At 37.2% G+C, this 22,536-nt stretch overlaps 1 protein-coding gene and 1 long non-coding RNA gene across 2 annotated transcripts; both read right to left on the bottom strand.

Annotated features, from left to right (window-relative positions):
• Positions 1-8,271: 8,271 nt before the first annotated feature.
• LOC135745239 (uncharacterized) lies at positions 8,272-10,025 on the bottom strand. The gene is made up of 5 exons (XR_010531126.2): positions 9,535-10,025; positions 8,898-8,991; positions 8,667-8,800; positions 8,481-8,584; positions 8,272-8,370 (listed from the first exon to the last, which is right to left on the bottom strand). It is a non-coding gene; the product is annotated as an uncharacterized lncRNA (long non-coding RNA).
• A 10,382-nt stretch (positions 10,026-20,407) lies between these two features.
• LOC135718327 (uncharacterized) lies at positions 20,408-22,187 on the bottom strand. Its single transcript, XM_065240673.2, has 7 exons — positions 22,150-22,187; positions 21,843-22,062; positions 21,619-21,735; positions 21,384-21,535; positions 21,071-21,274; positions 20,763-20,968; positions 20,408-20,645 (listed from the first exon to the last, which is right to left on the bottom strand). The coding sequence occupies exons 1-7, from the start codon at positions 22,185-22,187 to the stop codon at positions 20,521-20,523; spliced, it is 1,062 nt and encodes a 353-aa protein (XP_065096745.1). The 3' UTR covers positions 20,408-20,520.
• Between the last annotated feature and the right edge of the window lie 349 nt (positions 22,188-22,536).

Here is a 22,536-nt window from a genome sequence, read left to right as displayed (position 1 = left end):
TTCCAAATGGCGTTTAAGCGCCCTTGAAGGGCACTTCAGGAAGGGGATGTCACACAGTCCAGTCGATCCAAATAAAGAGAAACTGACATGTGCATTTCATTGCTCTATGCGCCAAGTGTATTTGAATTGGCCACACTATGAGACAATTGTGCATCTTTCTCTAGAGTTTATACATCAAGTGTTCTGATCTTCGAAGGGAATAGGGATGACTATTTTCTATTGAAATACGCCCTTTATCTTTTTGTGAGCGGTAGCTGCGTAGGCTTTAACCAATCATTGAACAGATTATTAACAACCAATCATAGAACATTTTACTGACCTTAAAGTGTTTGAAAGATTGTTTTGGAATTGCGTTTAATTCACACATTAAAAATCTCATACATAAATATAATTAAGAAATCAAGAACGCAGGGTTTTAAATGTGATGCGGCTTTAAGCAAATCATAAAAAAATACACAGAAGAATTTTCGTGTGTTTTATTTATCCATCTTGATATGGCGCAAGAACACTATTACACGTGTGCAATGTTTCAGATGTATGTCAAGTGTAAACACATGAATCGGATATGGGTCACAATTGAAAGAACGTGTAAACGCACAGTAAAAAAAAATCGGATATAGGCATCAAATCAGAATTGGGCATCAAGATTTGCAGTGTAAATGAGGCCACCAGAAGCTGGCAGAAACTTTTTTTCAATTACTCTGTTTCTTCGAGATTTGATTTGCAAAGTATCAGTGTATTTTGAGACGATTCCAAAGTACACAATCATCAATGACAAAGTCAGACATTTTCCCATTGTTCTCTTCTATGGTTATGTTCGCTTTCAACACCTTTGAGATAGATCCTGTTTTACAGAATGCTGAACATTGCTCACATCTGGTTATTGTTGTTGATAGGTTCACCTGTGGTTACACATGTTGCTTTGGGCAAAGGTAGTTAATTTTGACCTCAGCAGTCATGACCTGTCCTTGATTTGTATTGCTGTCATCCATAACCGGAGCAACATCACATGCAAGATCTGGGATAAGGCTAAGGGTGGATTGAGCTGTAGTTGATAAACATGTTGTTGAATCAATTTGCCTAACAGAGGCATTTGTCATGTGGTACCACTTTCCAATTTCTAACATTTGGTCACCCCAGACACACAGAGATAAGCTGGAAGTGTCGTCAGCAATGGCGTATAATCTTTTATGCAACTTGTGGCCAGACCTGGTTACACCAGGACAATCTTCTTTGAGCTCAATGATTTTAGCAGTTATGTTGACCTAAAAAAAAAGAAATTTACAGAATAATTTCAATTAATATAGAAAATGAACTTATGAATGTTAAAAGAAAATGTAGCAAATGCTTCAAATTGTGTGTTTATGTTTAAAACTACAGATAAGTATTTTTTGCCTAACAAGTTCATTAGTTGTATATCTATCTTTCTGTCTATCTATCTATCTATCTATGTTCTGCTATGTTTTTACCTAAACTTAGAAAAATAAATACACACCTATGTTTTGTCAATGTATGCATTTTATCTTTGCACAGTGTGTTGTAAATGAGTTAGCACTAAACACTTACATGTTTTCCGTATTTAAAGACTGTTACATGAGTAGTTACATGAGTAAGTATGGTGGCAAAAAATAAAACGTGGTGATACTATATTGTATGTTGGAAGAGCAGTTAGTTTGCAGCTGTTCAAACTTGGTACATAGGTATATATTAATTTGTCTAAGTTTAGGTAAGAACATTTTAAAAAATTGATAAACATTGTGTCTACTTTAACAGTAGGCTTTATGCCCAGCTGCACTACTTTCTGAACTTCAGCCAGCTCCTTGTTTCCTGTCTGTCATTATTGGACAAACTGAGTAATCCATGTGTGTCTGATTATTGTTGTTGTGACTACCGAGGTCAGGCACGCCTGGATGAATCAGTTTGTTTGTGACTACTGTGATGAGGCACACCTGGATTAATCAGTTTGTCCAATAATGACAGACAGGAAACATTGTTTATTAAAATCTATGTCAAATTCACTGCATTTAACACACTTTTATTTTTATGGGTTGTTGGTTTGTATGTGATGATCACATTTCTGAACGAAACAATGAAGTCTGCGTAAACTCTGGTAGAAGCTCTCTGAATATGAACTTCATGTATTCATGTGTTAACTCTTTCCCCGCCATTGACGAGATATCTCGTCAATTAAGAGAAAACGCTTCCCCGCCAATGACGAGATTTTCCGTCTTTCCGCAATACCGCTATTATCCACCGCAACTTTTTAAAACCGGAAGTATTGCCCTATGGCAAGCTGCTGCATGTCCGTGTCTGTTTTAAAGATCGCTCTGAATGGGATCTCTATTAAAAGTCCGTCACAAATATGGAATTATTTTTGCTTTTTGCTCAAAATATGGTGTTTTGCAAAAACCTACCCATATTCAAAAGCTGATTGCAAAAGAACCACTAAAGGTAGGATGAAACGGTTTTTATTGTTTGAAAGCAGAGGGTCTGTTCTTTCATTTGGTATATTGTATGTTTATTTATTTAAAGAAGAACATTTTCTGGAAGGCTTTAAACTTTGGTGAAAATCATGAAAAACGCTGGCGCTGGCTGGCAACTTTTTTTAAAAACGCTGGCGGTGAAAGAGTTAAAAACATCCATGTAAAGTTTAATTGATCTCTATGAGACACTGCTCAGCATATGCAAATGTTTCGTAAAGAAATTAAAACAGGTTGCGCATGCTCCCAAATATATTTTGAGGTTGTGCAAATTCTAAAAATTCATATTAAATATGAAAATGTTCACATTTTGAGCACTGTTTTGTACACATTATGAACAAATTTATTGGTGTTGTAACACATTCTTAAAGTAAACTTTGATAAATTAACCTATTCAAACATACCAAACATGTTTACATTATAGTCAGCTTATATGATAACAAATTTGAATATAAAATACATATTTTAGCCATAATTTTACTTTTTTTCTGTCGAGAAGGAGAGAAGCTTATGTCACATAATTTCACTGGAGTTCTGTACAAAAAAGCAGATTATGTTATATTATACAAGTAATATTTAAACAAAATAATACAATATGTATTAGTAAAAACAATTGTACCCATACCTGTCTTTTTCTGCGCTTACATAAGCATTGATGAAAACGCATGTTAACCCTCTGGGGTCTAAGGGGGTTTTAGGGCCCTGGAGAAGTTTTGACCTGCCTTGACATTTGTGCTTTTTTCAGTTGCTTAAAAACATAATAATGGCAAAAGTCTTATAACACTGCATTCAGCACAAACTGGGCTACTATATTATATGATTAACATGTATGTACATGTTTGTATTTTTGAGAGAAAAATGTTTATGCATGGTTTTTGAAAAATAAAAAAAATTAAGTGACTGATATAACTCCACAAAACTCATTCTAAACATGTTTTCCCAAGACTTTTCAAAACAGGATCTAGTAGTCTAGAGTTTTTTCTTCAAAATGATGTGAAAATCATTCTGCTTACTCCTTCACATAACACAATATATTGATTGACTTTTTGGTTAGGAAGGCAATATGCAAGGAGGCTGGAAGCTCTTGAATAATCTGTGATTGACAGCTGAAGAACAAAACAATTGCATAATGAGCTGCATAATGAGCCTTTAGGCAGAAATGTGAAGACGCCATTATTGTTACGTGTTTGTTTGTGAAAGCAACACAAAAGAAATGCCTTCACATGCATGATCCTGCGTTAAATAAACTTACTGTGCAGAGATATACGCGAATAAACTAGGTTTTAGATGTGTTTAGATGCGTCTTAATACAAAGTAGGTAAAATATGAGGCATTGTGTGTTTGTGTGTGCGTTTGGCCGTTGATCGCGTCTGACGGAAGCACAAAGAAAACATAAGCGCATGGAGATAACTTTTATTTACTAGGCGAGAGTAACCAAGTAGATGTGATGTTTGCAATCGTCTTTTATAAGAATACCAAAAAGCGCGTCAAATGAGGCATCGTGTCTTTGTGTGTGCATTTGGACATCGCGTCACACAGACGAAGCACACACACTTGCATCTTTTATAAGAATACCACAAAGCGCGTCAAATATGAGGCATCGCGTGTTTGTGTGTGAGTTTGGACATCGATCCCATCACACTGACGAAGCACACACACTCGCGTCTGTCTGGAGATTTAGGCGCGAGTAAACAAGTATGTGATGTGTGCAATCGCATCTTTTATAATGATACCACAAAGCGCTTCAAATATGAGGCATTGTGCGTTTGGACGTCGATCGAGTCACACTTGCGTCTGGAGATAACTTTAGTTACAGTCACGAGTAAACAAGTAGATGTCATGTTTCCAGCACTCGGATTAAAACTCAACACAGCAGTGAATGGCTGCAGAGACGGAATGTCCATTGACTGTGGGGTTAACTAATGAATATGGATGATCTCTGCTCTTCTCTTCAATGGAGCGGGGCGTGGCTCATTATAGATAATGAAGCAACAGAAGAAAGACGGTACATCTTTCTCTTCTAATACAGTTAACAACGAATTACAATATTTGTTTTCGATTTCACTTACATCTTCCAAAAGCAGACATTCCAATCATTATGTAGAAATTTATCTTTTGTTTCTATCATAAATATTCGTTAAGTTACAGTTCATTTTTCTGACGTGTTTCTGAAAGGACTTCACTGAGGGAGAGAGAACAAAACGCGCATCATGTTTATTTTCTTAATTTTGCGAAAAGCACAACATGCTGTTTTTATTGGGAGTGGACAGAAAAAAACTAGACAATTTAACGTTTTAAATGATGTATAAATCATATCTGTATGTCCAAAATCAGCAGAGTTATCTAAGTCTCTTTGGGGAGTGATTGAAAAATAAAGAGTTTGCGGCGCCCGCGCCGCAGCCGACCCCAGAGAGTTAATGCCAAGTGTAAACAGCCTCAAAGAGAATGCTGAGAAATTTGAGAAAGAAAGAAGTTAACACTTTCCCTTTTCCCTGGCTGGAGAGACAATAGGGTTCATTTACATCTCATTTAGCTAAGCCATACCCCCTGTAAAGCCGTTTTGAGATACAGATGTTCTAGCATCATATGTAGTACTTTATAACAGAAGTCCGAATGACAACATTCAAAAATAAACTGGACTTTTACCTTTGTGGGGATCACAAGTCGAATCCAGTCTGTTTCAGATGTGTGAATCATCCATTTTTGTCCACAAATGCGTATAATCCGTGAAATATAGATATATAGTCTCTTGTTTATCAGATTTTGCATGAACTTCTGGTAATACAATATAATATACAATCTGAGGACTATTTACATCAGAACATGTAAGGGTATCAGATTACACTTCCGGTATTTACGTTCCGTTAAACACATGAACCCGCCTTCAAAGTTTGTATTTAAAATAGTGATGTAGTATAATAGATAATCCAAAAACAACACCGTCGAAAACGTGAAGTCCTTAAGAGATGTTACCAATCGCTCGCTTGTTCCTCCATCAGCCAATAACTTCATGGAAAATATTGATAGACAAAACATGTAGCCAATTATATAAAGAATTCAACGATCTCTGTGTAACTTATATGAGTTTGACTTCATGCTGCGCTGCAAGACGTCAAAGTACCTTTACTTTGACGTCATCCGACTGCGGCGCCCCATAAAGTCAGTGACGCGGCTGACGTACGATGCGGCTGATTGTTATTTGTTCTGCCCCAGCTTCTTTTATTTTTGTTTTGTGCCCCCGAGCTTCATTTAGAGTCTGAGGAGACGCACGCTATAAGTTTAAAAAATAAAAAATAAAACTAAGCAAACATGTCTGAGGAACAGGGCAGCCGCGTCACTACAGTCACGTGACTTCACGCTCGAGCCGGAAGAGAAGACAATGCTGAATGAAGTCATAATTCTTGCTATTTTTGGACCAAACTGTATTTTCGATGCTTCAACACAATCTTACTGACCCACTGATGTCACATGGACTACTTTGATGATGTTTTTATTACCTTTCTGGACATGGAAAACCGTACATAGATTTTCAATGGAGGAGACAGAAAGCTCTTGGACTAAATCTAATGTTAAAACATCTTAAACTGTGTTCAGAAGATGAACGGAGGTCTTTAGAGTATAGAACGACATAAGGGTGAGTCATTAATTACATTATTTTCAGTTTTGGGTGAACTATCCTTATTTAGTCGTCACACTGTTCCCTTTGGGGGCGGAGGCGAAAACACAAGCTTATCCAGTATGTAAATATACACACAGACAATGACGCCCCCCGCTGCACGCTAGAATCTCCGGAAAAACAAGCCGATTTCAACCGCAAAATGTACGCTTTTAAATATACATAAACTGCTATCTCAAACATGGAGAGGCTTCTTTGTGATCTCAACTAACAGATTCTGCAATAAAAAATGTGTGGGTAAAATAATAAATTTTATAACATGTGGCTGTAGAGACAAACACGCCGCATCGCCTTCCAGATATCTTACACGTTCGCATTCAACACTTTTCAAAACTTATTTATATTAAATCTAATTAGTAATTATAAATTATGACATGAGAAAATGAGAAGTGTGCAAAAGAGCACAGTTCAGATATTGATAATTAAAGCGGTTTTATACACCTTTCTGCCTTGTTTAAATTAACAAGGATTTTATTTGCCACTGTCAACATGTTTAGTGATTGATTTAATGATTTATTACAGAAACTTCTATGTAGCAAAGCTATTGTACTAAGCATCTTTATATATATTATATATATAAATGTTGTAAAAAATATATTAGTATTCTTATATATTAAAGAGCACCAATTATGCTAATAAATTAGCACGTTAGCACGTTATTGTAATATCCCATAGTACATACATGTTATTAAAACTTGAACTAATGCACTGTGAGTCTTATAAATTGCTTACATACCTCACCGATTTCTGCATGTCTGGAAAACGCTCGGTTTAGTTCCTGTCTCCGCCTCCCAAAATGTCTAGTGTATTCGGATTGGTCAGATGACTACTCAACTGTTATTGGTCAACTGGGTCCGGCGTGTGTTTGAAAGGTTACGCCCCTGACAACGGTTGGGTTTTCCGGTTCTGACTGAGAGTCAGAGGCAACGTAAACAAGCGCTATATTTCTCTATAAACGATGGTGTCTGTACTGCCTTACCACTTCGAGCTCGATCCAGAGAGTTCAGAAGGCCGTTACGATATAAACGATCTCCGTCAATGAACGCGATTGGATTTAACTTTTTTAGGTGTCCTTAGCTCTGCCAGAATGCTAAACGAAGACGAAAATGTGTTGCAAAGACATCCAAAAGGTAATTATAACGTACTACATTACTTTGCAAACTATATGGAAACACCAAATGTAGCACATAGAAAGTATTTTTTGAAATGATTATAAAACTATTTCACTTATTAACATTATTTTACTATAGTAAACTTTATTATAAAAGCCTGCTTACATACTATATTACTGTGCAAACTATATGGAAACACCAAATGTAGCACAAAGAAAGTATTTGTTGAAATGATTATAAAACTATTTCATTTGTTAACATTATTTTACTATAGTAAACTTTATTATAAAAGACTGTTACATACTATATCACTGTGCAAACTATATGGAAACACCAAATGTAGCACAAAGAAAGTATTAATTGAAATGAATGTTCTACATTATTTTACTATGGTAAACTTTTTTATGAAAAACTGCTTACTTATAAGTGCTATGTTTTTACTTATTAGGTTTAAGGAGAATGCAACATGTTCCAGGGCCTCTTACCTGCGTGATTCATCATCCAGGTTTTGCACAAATTGTCTAAATCCCTACACACAGAACATTTATTGTACCGACTATAAGCCTTTGAGGTGCAGGACTAGAGTAAGTTTTATTACATTTTTAAACCAATAACACTAAAGTATCATTATAGTAACAAAATACCCAAAAGAACAAAAGATGTAACTTTAAAGAAAATATAATAGTCAGTCAAAAGTTTTTTTTATTTATTACAAATATATATTTAAATGTTAAACAATATACAAATAAACATACTTTAGTAACCATATTGTGCTCTTGTTTCAAAAATTGTTCAATTCATTTCTTACAGCTATCTATTCAGATAAATGGCATATCAAAGCTTTGTCAGCTGGTGCTATTTAAGACGACACTATAAGGTTATCATCCTGTCGTGTGTTGTTCTCCAGATACGCTTGGAGCTTCCTGATCAGATCGGTCACAATTTTGGCTTTCGACGACCCCTGCACTGAAGATGGCATGCAATCACGTCCTCCTTTGAAGGTCTCTCAAACTGTGATGCCAGGTCCATTGGAATCGGGGTTTCCTTCAGCTTATCTTCAAATACCTCATCAAACACAAGCCTGATCACATCCTCCACATAACTGTAGAAATATTGCAGTCAATAAATCTTTTGTTTTGATCATTTATTTCCCTGCTTCATACATTAAGTTTTTAATTATGAATGTATTTGAAATAAAACATTACTGCTTACGGAATGTCACTTGTGTGTTTTGGGAACATAGCCTTGTACTTTCCCTCTCCTGCTTTTGTTACGGCTTGGTGACATTGTAATGGATGGCTGCAAGGTACAAATACCTGTAAAATATAAACAAGCAATTAATTTATTGTAAAAGTAAATACTACTTTATATAACAAAGTTACTAAAATACTTAAATACCTGCACAGCATTCCAATAAATGAGAAAATCAAAAATTTTTTGCTGCAAATCTGAAATCTCAGGCTACGGACGGCAAAGGCATCCACTGATGATGGTGATGGAAACATTGTGAAACGATGCTACTGCCTGGGTTCCTATTATTATGCAGAGAAAAAAACTTTGTCATCATCAGTTATACATCTAAGACTGGTAGTGGTTTCACTAGCTAAATACATCATATGTGTTACACACCTTTGCTCCTCATATGCCAGTCTGACTCCTTGTACTGTGTGTAATGATGTTGCATGTTTGCATACAGTGTAGAAGGATGTGTCCAGCTGCGAATCTAGGATATAGACAAATAAAACAAACATGTATTTAGTCAAAAAGACATATTATAACAATAGAGTACAATGACTATAAATCGTTAGACTATTCATTAAAACGTAAATGTATTACATATTACATGGCCCAACATTAGCAACACACATTATGTGTTTACTTCGTTTCAAAATCTAAGAAAGCTTCAAGTAAATACAACAGTAAAATACATATAACTTTAAAAAAATCATCTGTACTTAGAGTTTCTTGAGTTTGATCATGAGAACAAATTTTACTGGTAACAGTTTAGCTGGCATTTGTATTTTTGTATTTAGCTTAGCAACTTAGCAAGTTTGTAAACATGTCTAAACCAACATCGATAAAAAAAACGATAGTCTGCATAATTCAACATACACGTGTGTAAATATGGTACGTTGTTTATGAAATACAGTATTACAAAACAAGACAATTAGCTTGCAAGCTTAGCTCTACACGCACATTATGTTAATCTCCGGTTACCGGTTACGTAACGTACAGTAAAAGGCAAATAATAAACGTGAATACTTACAGCCTGTGATCCAGAAGTGCACAGTAATCCAACTTTCAAGAGGAGACGTCGCGCAAATCCAGCTTCGGTTCATGAGAAGCAGTTATTGTGAAAACTCCGTGAACAACTTCTGACTGGATTTTTCCGGAACCGTATTAAACATGATGTCCTCTGTGGAAGTCCATAAAGTGCTATTTTGCCCTCGCATCTAAAGAGACAGCGTCTACTCGAGAGATTTAATCGCTTAAACAATGAAACAAGAGTTTGCAAACAGAGTCAAAGCAGGGACTCACAACCTCCGCCATTTTAGCTCTCTTCTGACTCGGCGCTCCCCACCCTCGTCTTTGAGGGCGTACCCAAGCAAAGCAGAGAGGGCTGAACTATGATAATGTTGGTCTTATCTACGTCACTAATCCCAGGAAGTAAACTGTTGCCTACAATCCGAGTGTTTTTTGTAGTCCTCGAACGTTAGAGACGATAACTCGCGTCATCGTTTTCTTTGAGGTATGTACTTTTTGAATACATTAGCATGTACTAATGCACACTTACACACAAAAGGATGTTTAAAAACGTGTATCCCATAATAGGTGCTCTTTAAGAATAACAATATGATACATTTATATTGCGCTAAAATGCGTTACATATGGAAAGAGGAATTATTCTCAACCACCACTAATAAAGTTTAAACATTATTCTTTAGAAAAGCGCCCCCGAAGTGTTGAGATTATGAATATTTACACTTACAATATATACTTTGTGAAATGTGTGTTTAAAATAATAAATTTCATAACATGTGTCTGTAAAGACAAACACGCTGCGTTGCATGATTTTATAAATACCGAGGTCCATATAAGTATTTTCTAGGGCATGCACCCCAGGAAAAAAAAGCTTCTTATTTCCCTGCTCTGCATATATGAATTTTAATACATCAGAAAACCACAGAATCAAATACCTATAGATTTCATAGATTTCAGTATGCAGAAGGTTGGTCATTAGGAATACATTGTAATAATTATTTTACCATCCTGGGCACACTGCTGCACACTTTCTCTTCTTTTGTTATTTAATTAATTTTAATGACTTCAACAGGTACTGTTTATTAGGCTTTAAGACTGAATGCAATAAAATGTTCAAGCCAAAATATGAACATTTAAACTCCGTGCACACGCTACGGGTGGATGAAGCATTGTACCGCGCACGTGATGCATCGCGTTTTAAAGTTCAAGCTTAGCAGCAGTCCAGTACAACACAGTGAATCTACACTGCAAAAAATGACTTTCTTACTCAGTATTTTTGTCTTGTTTTCAGTAGAAATATCTAAAAATTGTTAAATTAAAATGCTTTTTCTTGACGAGCAAAATGACCTTAGTAAATAATTCTAGTTTTAAGACAAATAATATACAATTTAAGTGAAAATGTCCTTAAAACAAGCTTAATTATCTGCCAATGGGGTGAGAAAAAAAATGTGAAATAAGAGTTCTTTTTTCTTAAACACTTAATTCAAGTAAAATTTTCTCACCCCATTGGCAGATATTTTTGCTTGTTTTAAGCACAAATTCACTTAAATTGTATATTTTTGTCTAAAAACTAGTATTATTTTCTTAGGTCATTTTGCTTATCAAGAAAATACATCCTGATTTAAGAATTTTTAGACATTTCTACTGAAAACAAGACAAAAATACTAAGTAAGAAAGTCATTTTTTGCAGTGTAATCATTATACAGTAAAAAACATACCTTCAAGAATTAAAGGGTAGCGTTGAATTTTGTTAATAAACACGCTGAATAACAGAAAGTGAATTACTTTAGGGAGTGAAAGCAGCGCATTACATTTTGGACCCATATGTGCCCAGCTGCAGTAATGTTTCTTGTCCTGTCACCTTGACACTGCGGTTTCATATTTCTCGTCATTAAAGGCTCTCTAAGCGAATATGTTCGACGTCACTTGTTGTTGATATTTGAACTGTTTTCAAACAAACGGAGCGTAGCTAACTCCTCCCCCTCCCCCTCCCTTCCATGCTTTCGTGAACGCGACCAACCCCCACCCCCAAATCCTTCTTGGCGTTTATTGGCTGTAAAACTTTGTTTCGTTTCGTGGTGCAGCTTTGGCCACTGTGCGTATATTGAAGTTTGTAGAGCCTGGGCTGTCTACAGAGATCGCGTTTTTTTACAGTTTGATCAGCGGTCAGGTAGCAAGCAGATAGTGAGGAGATGTGTGCTGTATGTAACAAAAAATGTTTTATGGTCTAAAACGCGTGAATTCGCTTAGAGAACCTTTAAACTGCTGTATAATAGTCAGCGTTTGATTACTTACATCTTTCTTGCACTTCCACTAACTGCTCATCTGACCTCTGTGTTGCACCTCTGTCTGCCTGGTTTGATTTTATTGGTCATCTCGGTTTCATTTTGACTTTATCTTACTTAATAGAACCTTTAACTGTTTGTACACAATGATGACATGTGCGTGCGCATTTAGGCAACGGAGGTATGGCAAGAATCAGCAGTGAAGCAACCTACCCATTTCACAAAAAAATTAACATGGTCGCGCCACTCTCAGTGTGTCTGCATCTATGAAAAAAATGTGCACCACCTGCATGCAGGGAGCATGCGTGCTGCCTGCACAACATCCAATCACTGTAGTCCCACGTTGGTTTGGATGTTGGGACCGTACCAGCAGTACAGCTCAGCAGTGGTGTAGTCTGTGTGATATGCAGGTACACGCCTTATACCCACTAGGAATTGTAAAGAATTTCTGTATACCCGCTAAAAATAGCGTGAGGATGCGTAACAGCATGGTTTTGTGACATTTCAAACTTTTAGTCATAGTGAAGCACTGACCATTAGCATGCTACACTTGCTACTTTAGCGGGTTGAAATGCATATACATATTAGGCTATATATTTGGTGTGTTTGACTTTCTGCTGAACTGCGTGATCTGATCGGCATATGAAATTACTATAGCGGCGCGAAAGTAACTGGGGAGCAGACTGGTGTGGTGCTACAAAAACCCACAGGCGAGTGACAGCAAAGTACCGCGAGAGCGATTCCAGAAATCACCTGGAGAAATCCGCTTTGAATCGCTCTTGCGGTACTTTGACATCACCAAGAGGTCTGCTTAGTGCAAATGAAGTCTAACCTGCACCGTAGCTGCTCACGCGACACTGTAAACAAACAGTCCATGTGGAGAAGTGAACGAGTGGAGCAGTGCTGCAACATTAAATCTGGAGAGTTAACAACACACATGAGAGTAAACAACATTTAAATCATCAGTCCAGGGCTGGGTTTCCCGATAACGATTAAACTTAGCACTTAAGAGCGCTTTCTACGAGCTAATTAACGAACATTCGTTGTTCATTTACGTGCGTTTCCCAAAGATGCACGTGAAACGATCGCTCGCAGCTGGGTTTTAAGTGCTACTTACGAGTCGCTATCCGTTTGTTAAGTGCTGAAATGTCACCTATAGAATGACTTGAATTTGTAGCAGAAGCTTGTTTAGGCTAATGATCTTTAGCCGATGTGCACTAATATTTTTTATAATATTTTTTATTATTGTTCAATGACCTTTTAAATGTTTTAAAATTGTTCATAATGAAATATTATTTTCCGTATTTAGTTAGGACTCGTCCCACTGCAAAATGCCTTCTGCATTTTATCTTATAGTTTAGATTATTATTATTATTACTATTATTTGTTTTTTATTATCTATGTATATTTATTATTAGAGATTATTGCATTGTACGGTAAATATTTCAGTGTTTCCCATACATAGGCCCTACTTGGGGGGTGCGCCCAGGTAAATTGCGACCCGCCCAGGTAAAAAAAAAATCACTTTACGAATTTCCGTATTTTCTTAACTCGACTGGATGACCCGTGTTTGGAGAGAGCGAGAGAGAGAGAGGTGGGGGCCGGGTGACCGTGAAGATGATGCACGCGTCATAAAATCATCATCCAGCGCGGCAAACTGGATCAACTGCAGCACATACGGAGCAGCCAGGGAACTACACTGCGACCAAAATGGTTGCATATGCTTATGTGCATATGTGTTTATAACATCCAAGTTGGCTTCATTTTGCGTGCAAGCACGTTGTGTCTCTCCCGTTGAGTGACCGTTCATGTGCTCTCTGTTTCTCAATGAATTGGGTGCGACGCGAAGCAACATCAGTGTCACATATCCTTTCATGTTTCTGAACTTGAGCAGAGTTTTACCATTAGAGGTCTTTCTTCACTGAGGACGCGGGACCCGTACGGTTCCGGGTTTATATTTTAAATGGTCAGTCAGGTCCGGGTCGGTCCTAGTTCATAACTTCGAGTCCCAAGTCTGATTAATATTGTGTGTAAAACCCGAGTCGATCGGAGAACGGCCGCGAGCACATAACAACTGGCTCTTGTCACGACCACGCGCCGCTTTATTTTCTTTATCCCATTTTTTAATAATCTTACTATTAATAGACCATATCTTTACTAAAATCTAAACAGTTTGCACAGAGATTGTAGCAAAAAGCAGTGCTAATACTGAATGAGCAAAGCTCTAGCTGACTCAGGATATAAAAAACGCAAAGCTGTAATGTAAAGTCTGTCATCGGGACAGCAAGTAGACTTTTAAATCTGAAATAATTAGTGGATTAAGCTTTTTTTAATCGGCAAAAGAGAAATAGAAAGCAGAAGCAGTAAAAGTGCCTATCTAATAGAAATTATTAACATTATAACATCAGTAACATTTATAATCTATAGACCTGCACTGTCTATTAATAGGCTAAAGTATACATAGTATTGTATATAATTGAGTTTGATAAAAGGGGTCATCAAATTGCTTCATATATCAGTGCAAAAACATTAAGTGTTTTCGTGGTGCTTTGACAAACAGTGTCAGCTTTGTTTATGGCAAAGAAAGTTTGGGGTGGTTAGATTAACCCTCTGGGGTCTAAGGGGTTTTTAGGGCCCTGGGGAAGTTTTGACATGCACTGACATTTGTGCTTTTTTCAGTTGCTTAAAAACATATTAATGGCAAAAGTCTCCTAACACTGTGTTCATCACAAACTGGGCTACAATATCATATAATCAACATGTATGTACATGTTTGTATTTTTGAGAGAAAAATGTTTATGCGTGGTTTTTGAAAAAGCAAAATTTTTAAGTCACTGATATAACTTCACAAAACTCATTCTAAACATGTTTTCCCAAGACTTTCCAAACTGGATCTAGTAGTCTAGAGTTTTTTCTTCGATGTGAAAATCATATGGCCTACTCAATCACATAAAGCAATACATTGATTTACAATTTCTAAGACACTTTTGCTTGGGAAAGGCTGTATGCGTGGAGGCGGGAAAGCTCCTGAATAATCAGTGATTGACAGCTGAGAGACAAAAGAGTTGAATAATGAGCCACATAATAAGCCTTGTGGGGATGTTCAACAGGAATGCAACTTTCTCTGTAGTAAAACCATGATAAGGTTTACTTTTCAATATAATGTAAACACACACACACACACACATTATATATATATATATATGTGAAGAGTTTGGTTCCAAAACGCAATTAATCCATTTTGACAAATTTCGGTAAAAACGTGTTTTCTATACCAAGAAAGTGACAAGATGAAAACCACTATTTTCTGTTACAAACTTTCACATAGCATCTTTAGGTTATAAAAACATAAGAAATTCAAATCCATAACTTGATTTTCAAAGATTTATTATAAAAACTAATTATTTTTTCCACAAAATGCAATAAATCCATGACAGTTTTTTATTTCAAAATGCTATAAATCTATTAAATCAATGTATAAATGTGCATTCATCTTTACCATTTTATATTAATTTAGTTGACTAGTGGTATACAATGATTAAAAAATAAACATTAATGGCATTAACCAAAACACTTACTTTGTTATATTAAGAACACATTGCTGCGGTTATATTTGACGTCGTCTCTTTACATTTTCACAGCAATCAGCTGTAAAATGTTTTGGTCCCGCTCGATTTTCGTTGACTTTGAGTAAAATAATGTAAAGTTTTCATAAGATCCTCTGGGGTCAATGTTTTAGCATGAGAAGCTTGATGCTGTCTGGAGAACAAGCAGCCGAGTGCCTCTCGCGGAAATTATTAGATGTTGATGGCTTACGTTTCTTTCCCGTCACAGAAAACCATCACAGGTTTAGCAATGCTATTAAAGTATTATTTTGTTTTGTTTGTTGATCACGAAGTACAAAGTAGATGAGGAAAATTAGGATTCCGTGTACTCAGCGCGCCGCCATGTTTGTTTACATTGCGTGAATGGTCCGCTGTAATATCAGGAATGGATTTATTGCGTTCTGTAAAAAAGGAGGAGTGGCGTTTGTCGCATTTTGGGAACAAAGGGAGAAAAGATGACAGAATATCACGGCGGGTATTGGATTTTGCGTAAAATTAATTATTTACTTTTAACTACTGACCTGATATAATACTGATTTTGGCAGTAACTCATTTTTTTCAAAAATGGCGTTTATTGCGTTTTGGAACCAAACTCTTCATATATATGTGTGTGTGTGTGTGTGTGTGTGTGTGTGTGTGTGTGTGTGTATCTATCTATCTATCTATATATATATATATATATATATATATATATATATATATAGAAATATTTTCTATTAATATCACAAGTATAAGTTACCTTTTAAAAACCATAGTAGCCTAATCATGGTAAAGGTACTGTTTGGCCATCATAAAGTGAACCAGCGACAGCCTGACTCTGGTACCGATGGGCGAGGACCTTGTATCAAACTGTCCCAATGGGTTCCAGAGCCCTTTTTCAGCCCTTGCAGCAGAATGATTGAATGTTTCTGACACCCTTATGTCACAGTATGACCCCCATGAGCTGCTTAAACGATTTTCACAGTTTTTAATATTTTTAACATTTGTCAAAAATTTTGTACCGATAGGTACGAGGAGACTTCACTCTGGCCCTGCCAAACCACAATAACAGCCCTCCAATGCTTCTGACCCTTCTAATGTCTATTTGTGACCCACACTCGATTGCCTCATGTGCTTTTCATGCACTTTTTAAACTTTTCAACATTATTTTTTACATTTTTCACCACTTTAAGTGTGTAGCACTTTTGTACCAGTGGGTACCAGAAGACCTCTCTCTGACCCAGGCAACCCCCAATAACAGCCCCAATGTCTATTTATTACCCACACTCGCTTGCCTCATGGGCTTTTTATGCACTTTTAATCTTTTTTAACAACTTTTTTTTACATTTTTCACCACTTTTAGAGTTTACAAGATGACCTCTCTCTGGCCCATGCAAACCCCAATAACAGGTCCCCAATGCTTCTGACCCCATAATATCTATATGAGACCCACACTCGATTGCCATATGTGCTTTTCATGCACTTTTTTTAACTTTTCCAACACTTTTTTTTTACATTTTTCAACACTTTAAGTGTGTAGCACTTTTGTACCAGTGGGTACCAGAAGACCTCTCTCTGTCCCAGGCAACCCCCAATAACAGCCCCAATATCTATTTGTTACCCACACCCGCTTGCCTCATGGGCTTTTTATGCACTTTTAATCTTTTTAAACATCTTTTTTTACATTATTCAACACTTTTAGAGTGTACAAGATGACCTCTCTCTGGCCCATGCAAACCCCAATAACGGGTCCCCAATGCTTCTGAACCCCTAATGTCTATTTGTGGCCCAAATTGACCACATCTGGACATGTTTTTGTAGAGCTGACATTTGGTATATTTTTTTACAGTGTCAAAAGTATTGCATATTGTATTTGTTACTGTGCTGCTTATTCAATAAATAACATGCATATGCAGATTCATAAATCTTTGCTAATAGTGTATGTGAATGAAGATCTGACATATATAGACATATAATGATTAAGCTTTAAATGTGTGTATCATTCTACTCATATTTATCTACTCATATTTAAATATGAGTAGAATGATACACACAAATGCTAACCTGAACACATATAAACAAACAAAATAACTTAAAAAGAAAAACAATGAAATCTTTTTATAACAAACATGGTCAGCAAACCTATGCATTTCCACCAGGTGGCAGTGTGGACCTAGAATCCAAAAAGACCATGGAGGGAGTGGGGGGATGTTTGTTATTAGCATTTCCATTGTCTCTCTGTGTGTATGTGTGTGAGAGAGAGTAAGAGAGAGAAGTTGGTGGGGGTTGTTTTATTTTAAAAGGGAGAATCTTTACTAGTCTTCAGCAAAGCCTTTACATTAAAGGCTTAATTAAATTGTATTAGTTGTCAGCACACTGATCCTGTCTAAATATAGAGAACCATATAAGCTAAAACAAAACTAAAGCAGAAATAGAAAGTGAAGGGAAAAGAAAGTCAGTAGGAACACTTGTGTGATCAATGTAGTATTATTTGCTGTATACAGTGAATGGTTTAAACTTTGATCCATTCATTCAAAATAATATATTTTTATTTTTTTTCCCAACAGACGTGTTGAGTGTCTCTGTAAAGGTTTTATTGTGTGTTTCGTTTACCATTTGTGTGTAGATAAACAAACAGGGCCTGCAAAACTACAATAACTTCTAATCTAATATTACATTATAAATATTGAATAGAACGTGTAAGCTTTAAATGTGTGTATCATTCTACTTTAAATGTGTCTATCATTCTACCTTGTAATTATAAAAATCTAATGTACTCTTACTTTTTTTTACTTATTTTAAAGTCATTGCTTTTCTTATTTTTTAGTTTTACATGTGTTTATGTTTCCATTTGTGTGTGTGTGTGTGTGTGTGTGTGTGTGTGTGTGTGTGTGTGTGTGTGTATAAACAAACTGGGGCTGCAAAACTGACAATGTTTTACTGTGTGGTTGTGGTGACCATCTGGGAGCACTTTTCCTGGATTCACTTTGACAGTCATTTATGTATTAGACATATAATGATTAAGCTTTAAATGTGTGTATCATTCTACTCATATTTAAATGTATCCACACACAAATGCTAACCTGGACACATATAAACAAACAAAATAACTTAAAAAGAAAAACAATGAAATCTTTTTATAACAAACAGGGCCAGCAAACCTATGCATGTGCACTGGGTGGCAGTGTTGAGCTAGAATACCAAAAGACCATGGAGGGAGTGGGGGGATGTTTGTTATTAGCATTTCCATTGTCTCTCTCTGTGTGTGTGTGTGAGAGTGAGAGTAAAGGGCGATTTATAGTCGTGCGTAGGTCCTACGGCGTAGCAGCGACGGCGTAGGTTCCGCGTCGGTTTTCATTTATACTTGTGCGTCCCCGTCCGCGTCGATGTGCAAACACACGCGAAACCGCTGGTTGGCAGTAATCACGCGTGTAACCACAGTAGCAGCAGAAGTCGTCACAGAAGAAGAAGCTAAGCAATTTAACCCACAAACGAAGAAGAAATAGCAACTTGTTGTGTATAATTTGAGAAGACCAGCAATAATGGCAGTAAATAAACAGCGACTTATTTTTCAGTTTGAGTTAAATCACTCCTCAACTTGGCTCATCTTTGTTTTCACCGTCTCAAACGGAAATACCGATGACGCAGTTTTTTTACCTGACGGGAGGGGTTCTGGTGGACCAATCACAGCGCTTACGGTCCGCGTAGAGCCGACGCGCTGTTAGAATTTTTGTGAGGTGCGCGTCAGGCTACGCAGAGCTACGCACAGGCTACGGATAATGATGTTTTTAGTCAAATTTAAAATAAACCAAAATTTGACATGAATGATCACTAGTGAATTCCTTTATGTAAGCAATTTTTTATTATTTATTTCACAATTATTCAAACATTATCTAACAATTTAATCATTAATTTAACATATATGTATTATGCACATTGTGATGACAATGACAGATTTCTTTCCAGAATCAGAAGCCAAACAATTAAACAAAAAGCAGCATGACAGACTGAAATTAGTTATTTTAAATGTATTGTCAGGGTGAATTTCTCATTCCCCACTGCCTCAGTATCAGTGAACTTAAGAACCTAAGGCATCCAAGTTAGGGCCGTTTGAATGCAACGAGGTGGTACGCTGTAACTCGGCCGTGGAAAGGGTTATAGAGACGTGGGTAGGCTCGTTCGAAAGGCCCTGTCGAGTATAACAATGGATCCGAAGGGCGCAGGCCTCGGCCCAAAGGCGCCCGATTTACAACCGTTTGAATGTGACGCGGTGGTACGCTGTAACTCGGCCGTGGAAAGGGTTATAGAGACGTGGGTAGGCTCGTTTGAAAGGCCCTGTCGAGTATAACAATGGATCCGAAGGGCGCAGGCCTCGGCCCAAAGGCGCCCGATTTACAACCGTATGAATGCGACGCGGTGGTACGCTGTAACTCGGCCGTGGAAAGGGTTACAGAGACGTGGGTAGGCTCGTTCGAAAGGCCCTGTCGAGTACAATAAAGGATTCGAAGGGCGAATGCCTCGGACTTAAGGCGCCTGAGCTACGGCCGATTGTAAATTTTCTAAATGTATTTATCAGACAAGGTGAGTAGCAGTGACCCAATTCTTTTGCATTGGAAGAGTTGGGGGAGCATGTGTGCACAAACAGAATCAAACAAGCTTGTAGGCTCTTCAGTTGTACAATCACACACTCATTACTTTAGTTGTATGACTACCATCATGCATGCTCTATTCATATGAGCAATACTTCAAACTCCCACTTTTAATTTAATATTAATGGGGTGATCCACTTTAATGATGAGGCCCATATTTTAATCTACACCTTATAAGCTTTACAGAGACCAAACATTAATTTTTTATTTAGAGCTAAGATTCGGATGTGTTACTCAAAGAAATCATATTTTAATAAATGTTATACACTTTTCATAAAATACAGTTGGGTTTACCAGCTTAAAAGTGGACTACTCCTTGCTCAGTAGTATTAATAGTATAAAAAATGCTATAAAAAAAGAAAAAAAAATGAAAACTACTAATAAAAGGGAAAAAATTTGAAAGTACACAATAGGTGAAAAGAAAATGTTTCTTTATTTACAAATAAAAGTATATACAAGTCTTATAACGTCTTCATGTCTGTCCTTCCTCCCACTGACTCAGGATCAATGCAGCCTGTGGAAGGTTGGAAGACCACCCCTGGCTCTGAATCCAGGCCTCAATAGCACTGACAGACGGGTGACGTCGACCAAAGTGTTCTGTAAAAAGAAATCACAAGAAGCATTAGCCATTGGGGTGACATGTTTTATGAGAGTTCAATTATTTATCCATCCCTGACACAATTTTTTATACAAAACGTGTATATTGATGCTTACCAAGGGCACATGATTCACGTAGCTTCAGCTGCTCACTACGCCAGCGGTCGTAGCAGTGCCGCTCGTGCTCGCCACACAGCTCTTGTCTTTTTGGTTTCTTTGGAGGTTGGCCTTCTAAGGTGACAGGGAAAGACCGGATAAGCATTTCAAATGCTGTCCTCTCATCCACCTTCTGCTCTCGGCTGGTGTAAGATGTGGATCCAGCACTAGAAGATCAATAAATAAACAATAAAGAAAGTGTTAATGAATAACTGCTTTGAGTAGCAACATTAAAAATAATATCGTACATTAGATTTCACATGGCTTACCTTGATTTTGCAACCAGGTCCTCCACGACACGTTGCGCTAGAAGAGCGTCTGCCGGAGTCCTCATGCGGTAGTGCCTCTCTGCTGTTTCGGGGGTGTGTCTCAACAACCGAGCTAACGCATTACGATCAGTCTCCGGCAGGTTCTTTGCTGCCGTCTCAAAAGCCATCCTGGCATCACCGCTGGTCACGGGTTTGACTTTGTACCTAAAACACAAAGCAACATTAGAATGCAAAATAACAAGTGGACCATGTGCACCTTTGTGTACTTTAGATTAAGTGTAAAAAAATACAGATATGATTTAATGGCACTTACTTTCCATGGAGTCTGACCAGATCATTGCAGGGGTTGTGGATGGGCCTTCCCGTGCTGGAGATGAAGAATTGGCCCTCTGCCATCGTGTCGCCCCCTGTTCTGGATCCCTGGAGCATCAGTGGCCGAATGTGTTTGAAGTATATGTCAAACCACTTGGAAAAAAGAAATATATGTTTAAAAACACGCACACACACACACACAAATGGTTATAATGTAATTTTGAATACAAACTTACATGTTCTTGTTCAGCATTCAGAGGCACTTCTGCCACTTGTGATGCAGCCGTTTTGTGCTCTTTAATGGCCACAGAACAGCCGTTGTTAGTGTGTCTCCTTTCCTGCCATTCCTCAACCTGCAAACACACAAGCATGCATTTCAATGACCGGTCTCACTAATAATCCAAAAACATGAGCCATTGATGAAATTAAATATGTAAAAAATTTACTAAAGTACACTTACGGTCATGTTGGTTACAACGCCAGGGCGCTGTAGGTGCTTCAGGATGACGACGGCCTCCAAATAATAGAGGACCAGCAGACAGTCGTTCTTGTCCAGCTGATCCGCAGGAACTTTTTTAGGACCCTGAAGTTTTGCCAATACCGCGAGGAAATCAGCACGAGCCAGATCAAGAATGGCCACACATTCTTTCAGCTGCTTCTCGTTACCATAACCATTGTATCTGAGAAATAAAATAGTAATGTTTAGCTCACTTGTGATTTCCATGTAATAGATAAAAAAGGAGTGAAAAACAAATAAAAAAATATACCTTTTCCGGGTCACCTCTTTATTGATCTCCTTAGACATACATTTGCGTATGTGTTTCAAAGAATCAACAAATCCTTTACAGTCATCATGTAGACTTTTGTTTTCTTTGACCAGACTAGTTGATATGATGGTGTAATTCAGGAACCTTAAAGAGAAAAATAAATTATTGTTATAGCCTGAAGACAGCATATGTGATAATTATCAGTTCACAGTTACATTATGTGTTTGCTACGTTGAACAGTACTGACCTGTTAAGACTTTTCCAGTAGTTCAGAATAGTTTGCTTGGAGAGTTTGGTCTCAGCGAGTACATTAAAGTACTCCTGCACCTTCTCCACGTTGTGAACAAACAGCAGTTCTGGCTGTCCGGGGTTCATGAAGTACATGAA

Source organism: Paramisgurnus dabryanus, chromosome 10 (genome assembly GCF_030506205.2).
Source record: "Paramisgurnus dabryanus chromosome 10, PD_genome_1.1, whole genome shotgun sequence".
NCBI lineage: Eukaryota > Metazoa > Chordata > Actinopteri > Cypriniformes > Cobitidae > Paramisgurnus > Paramisgurnus dabryanus.
The sequence above is the reverse complement of the archived record's forward strand: the minus strand, read 5'-3'. Positions and strand labels throughout refer to the sequence as shown.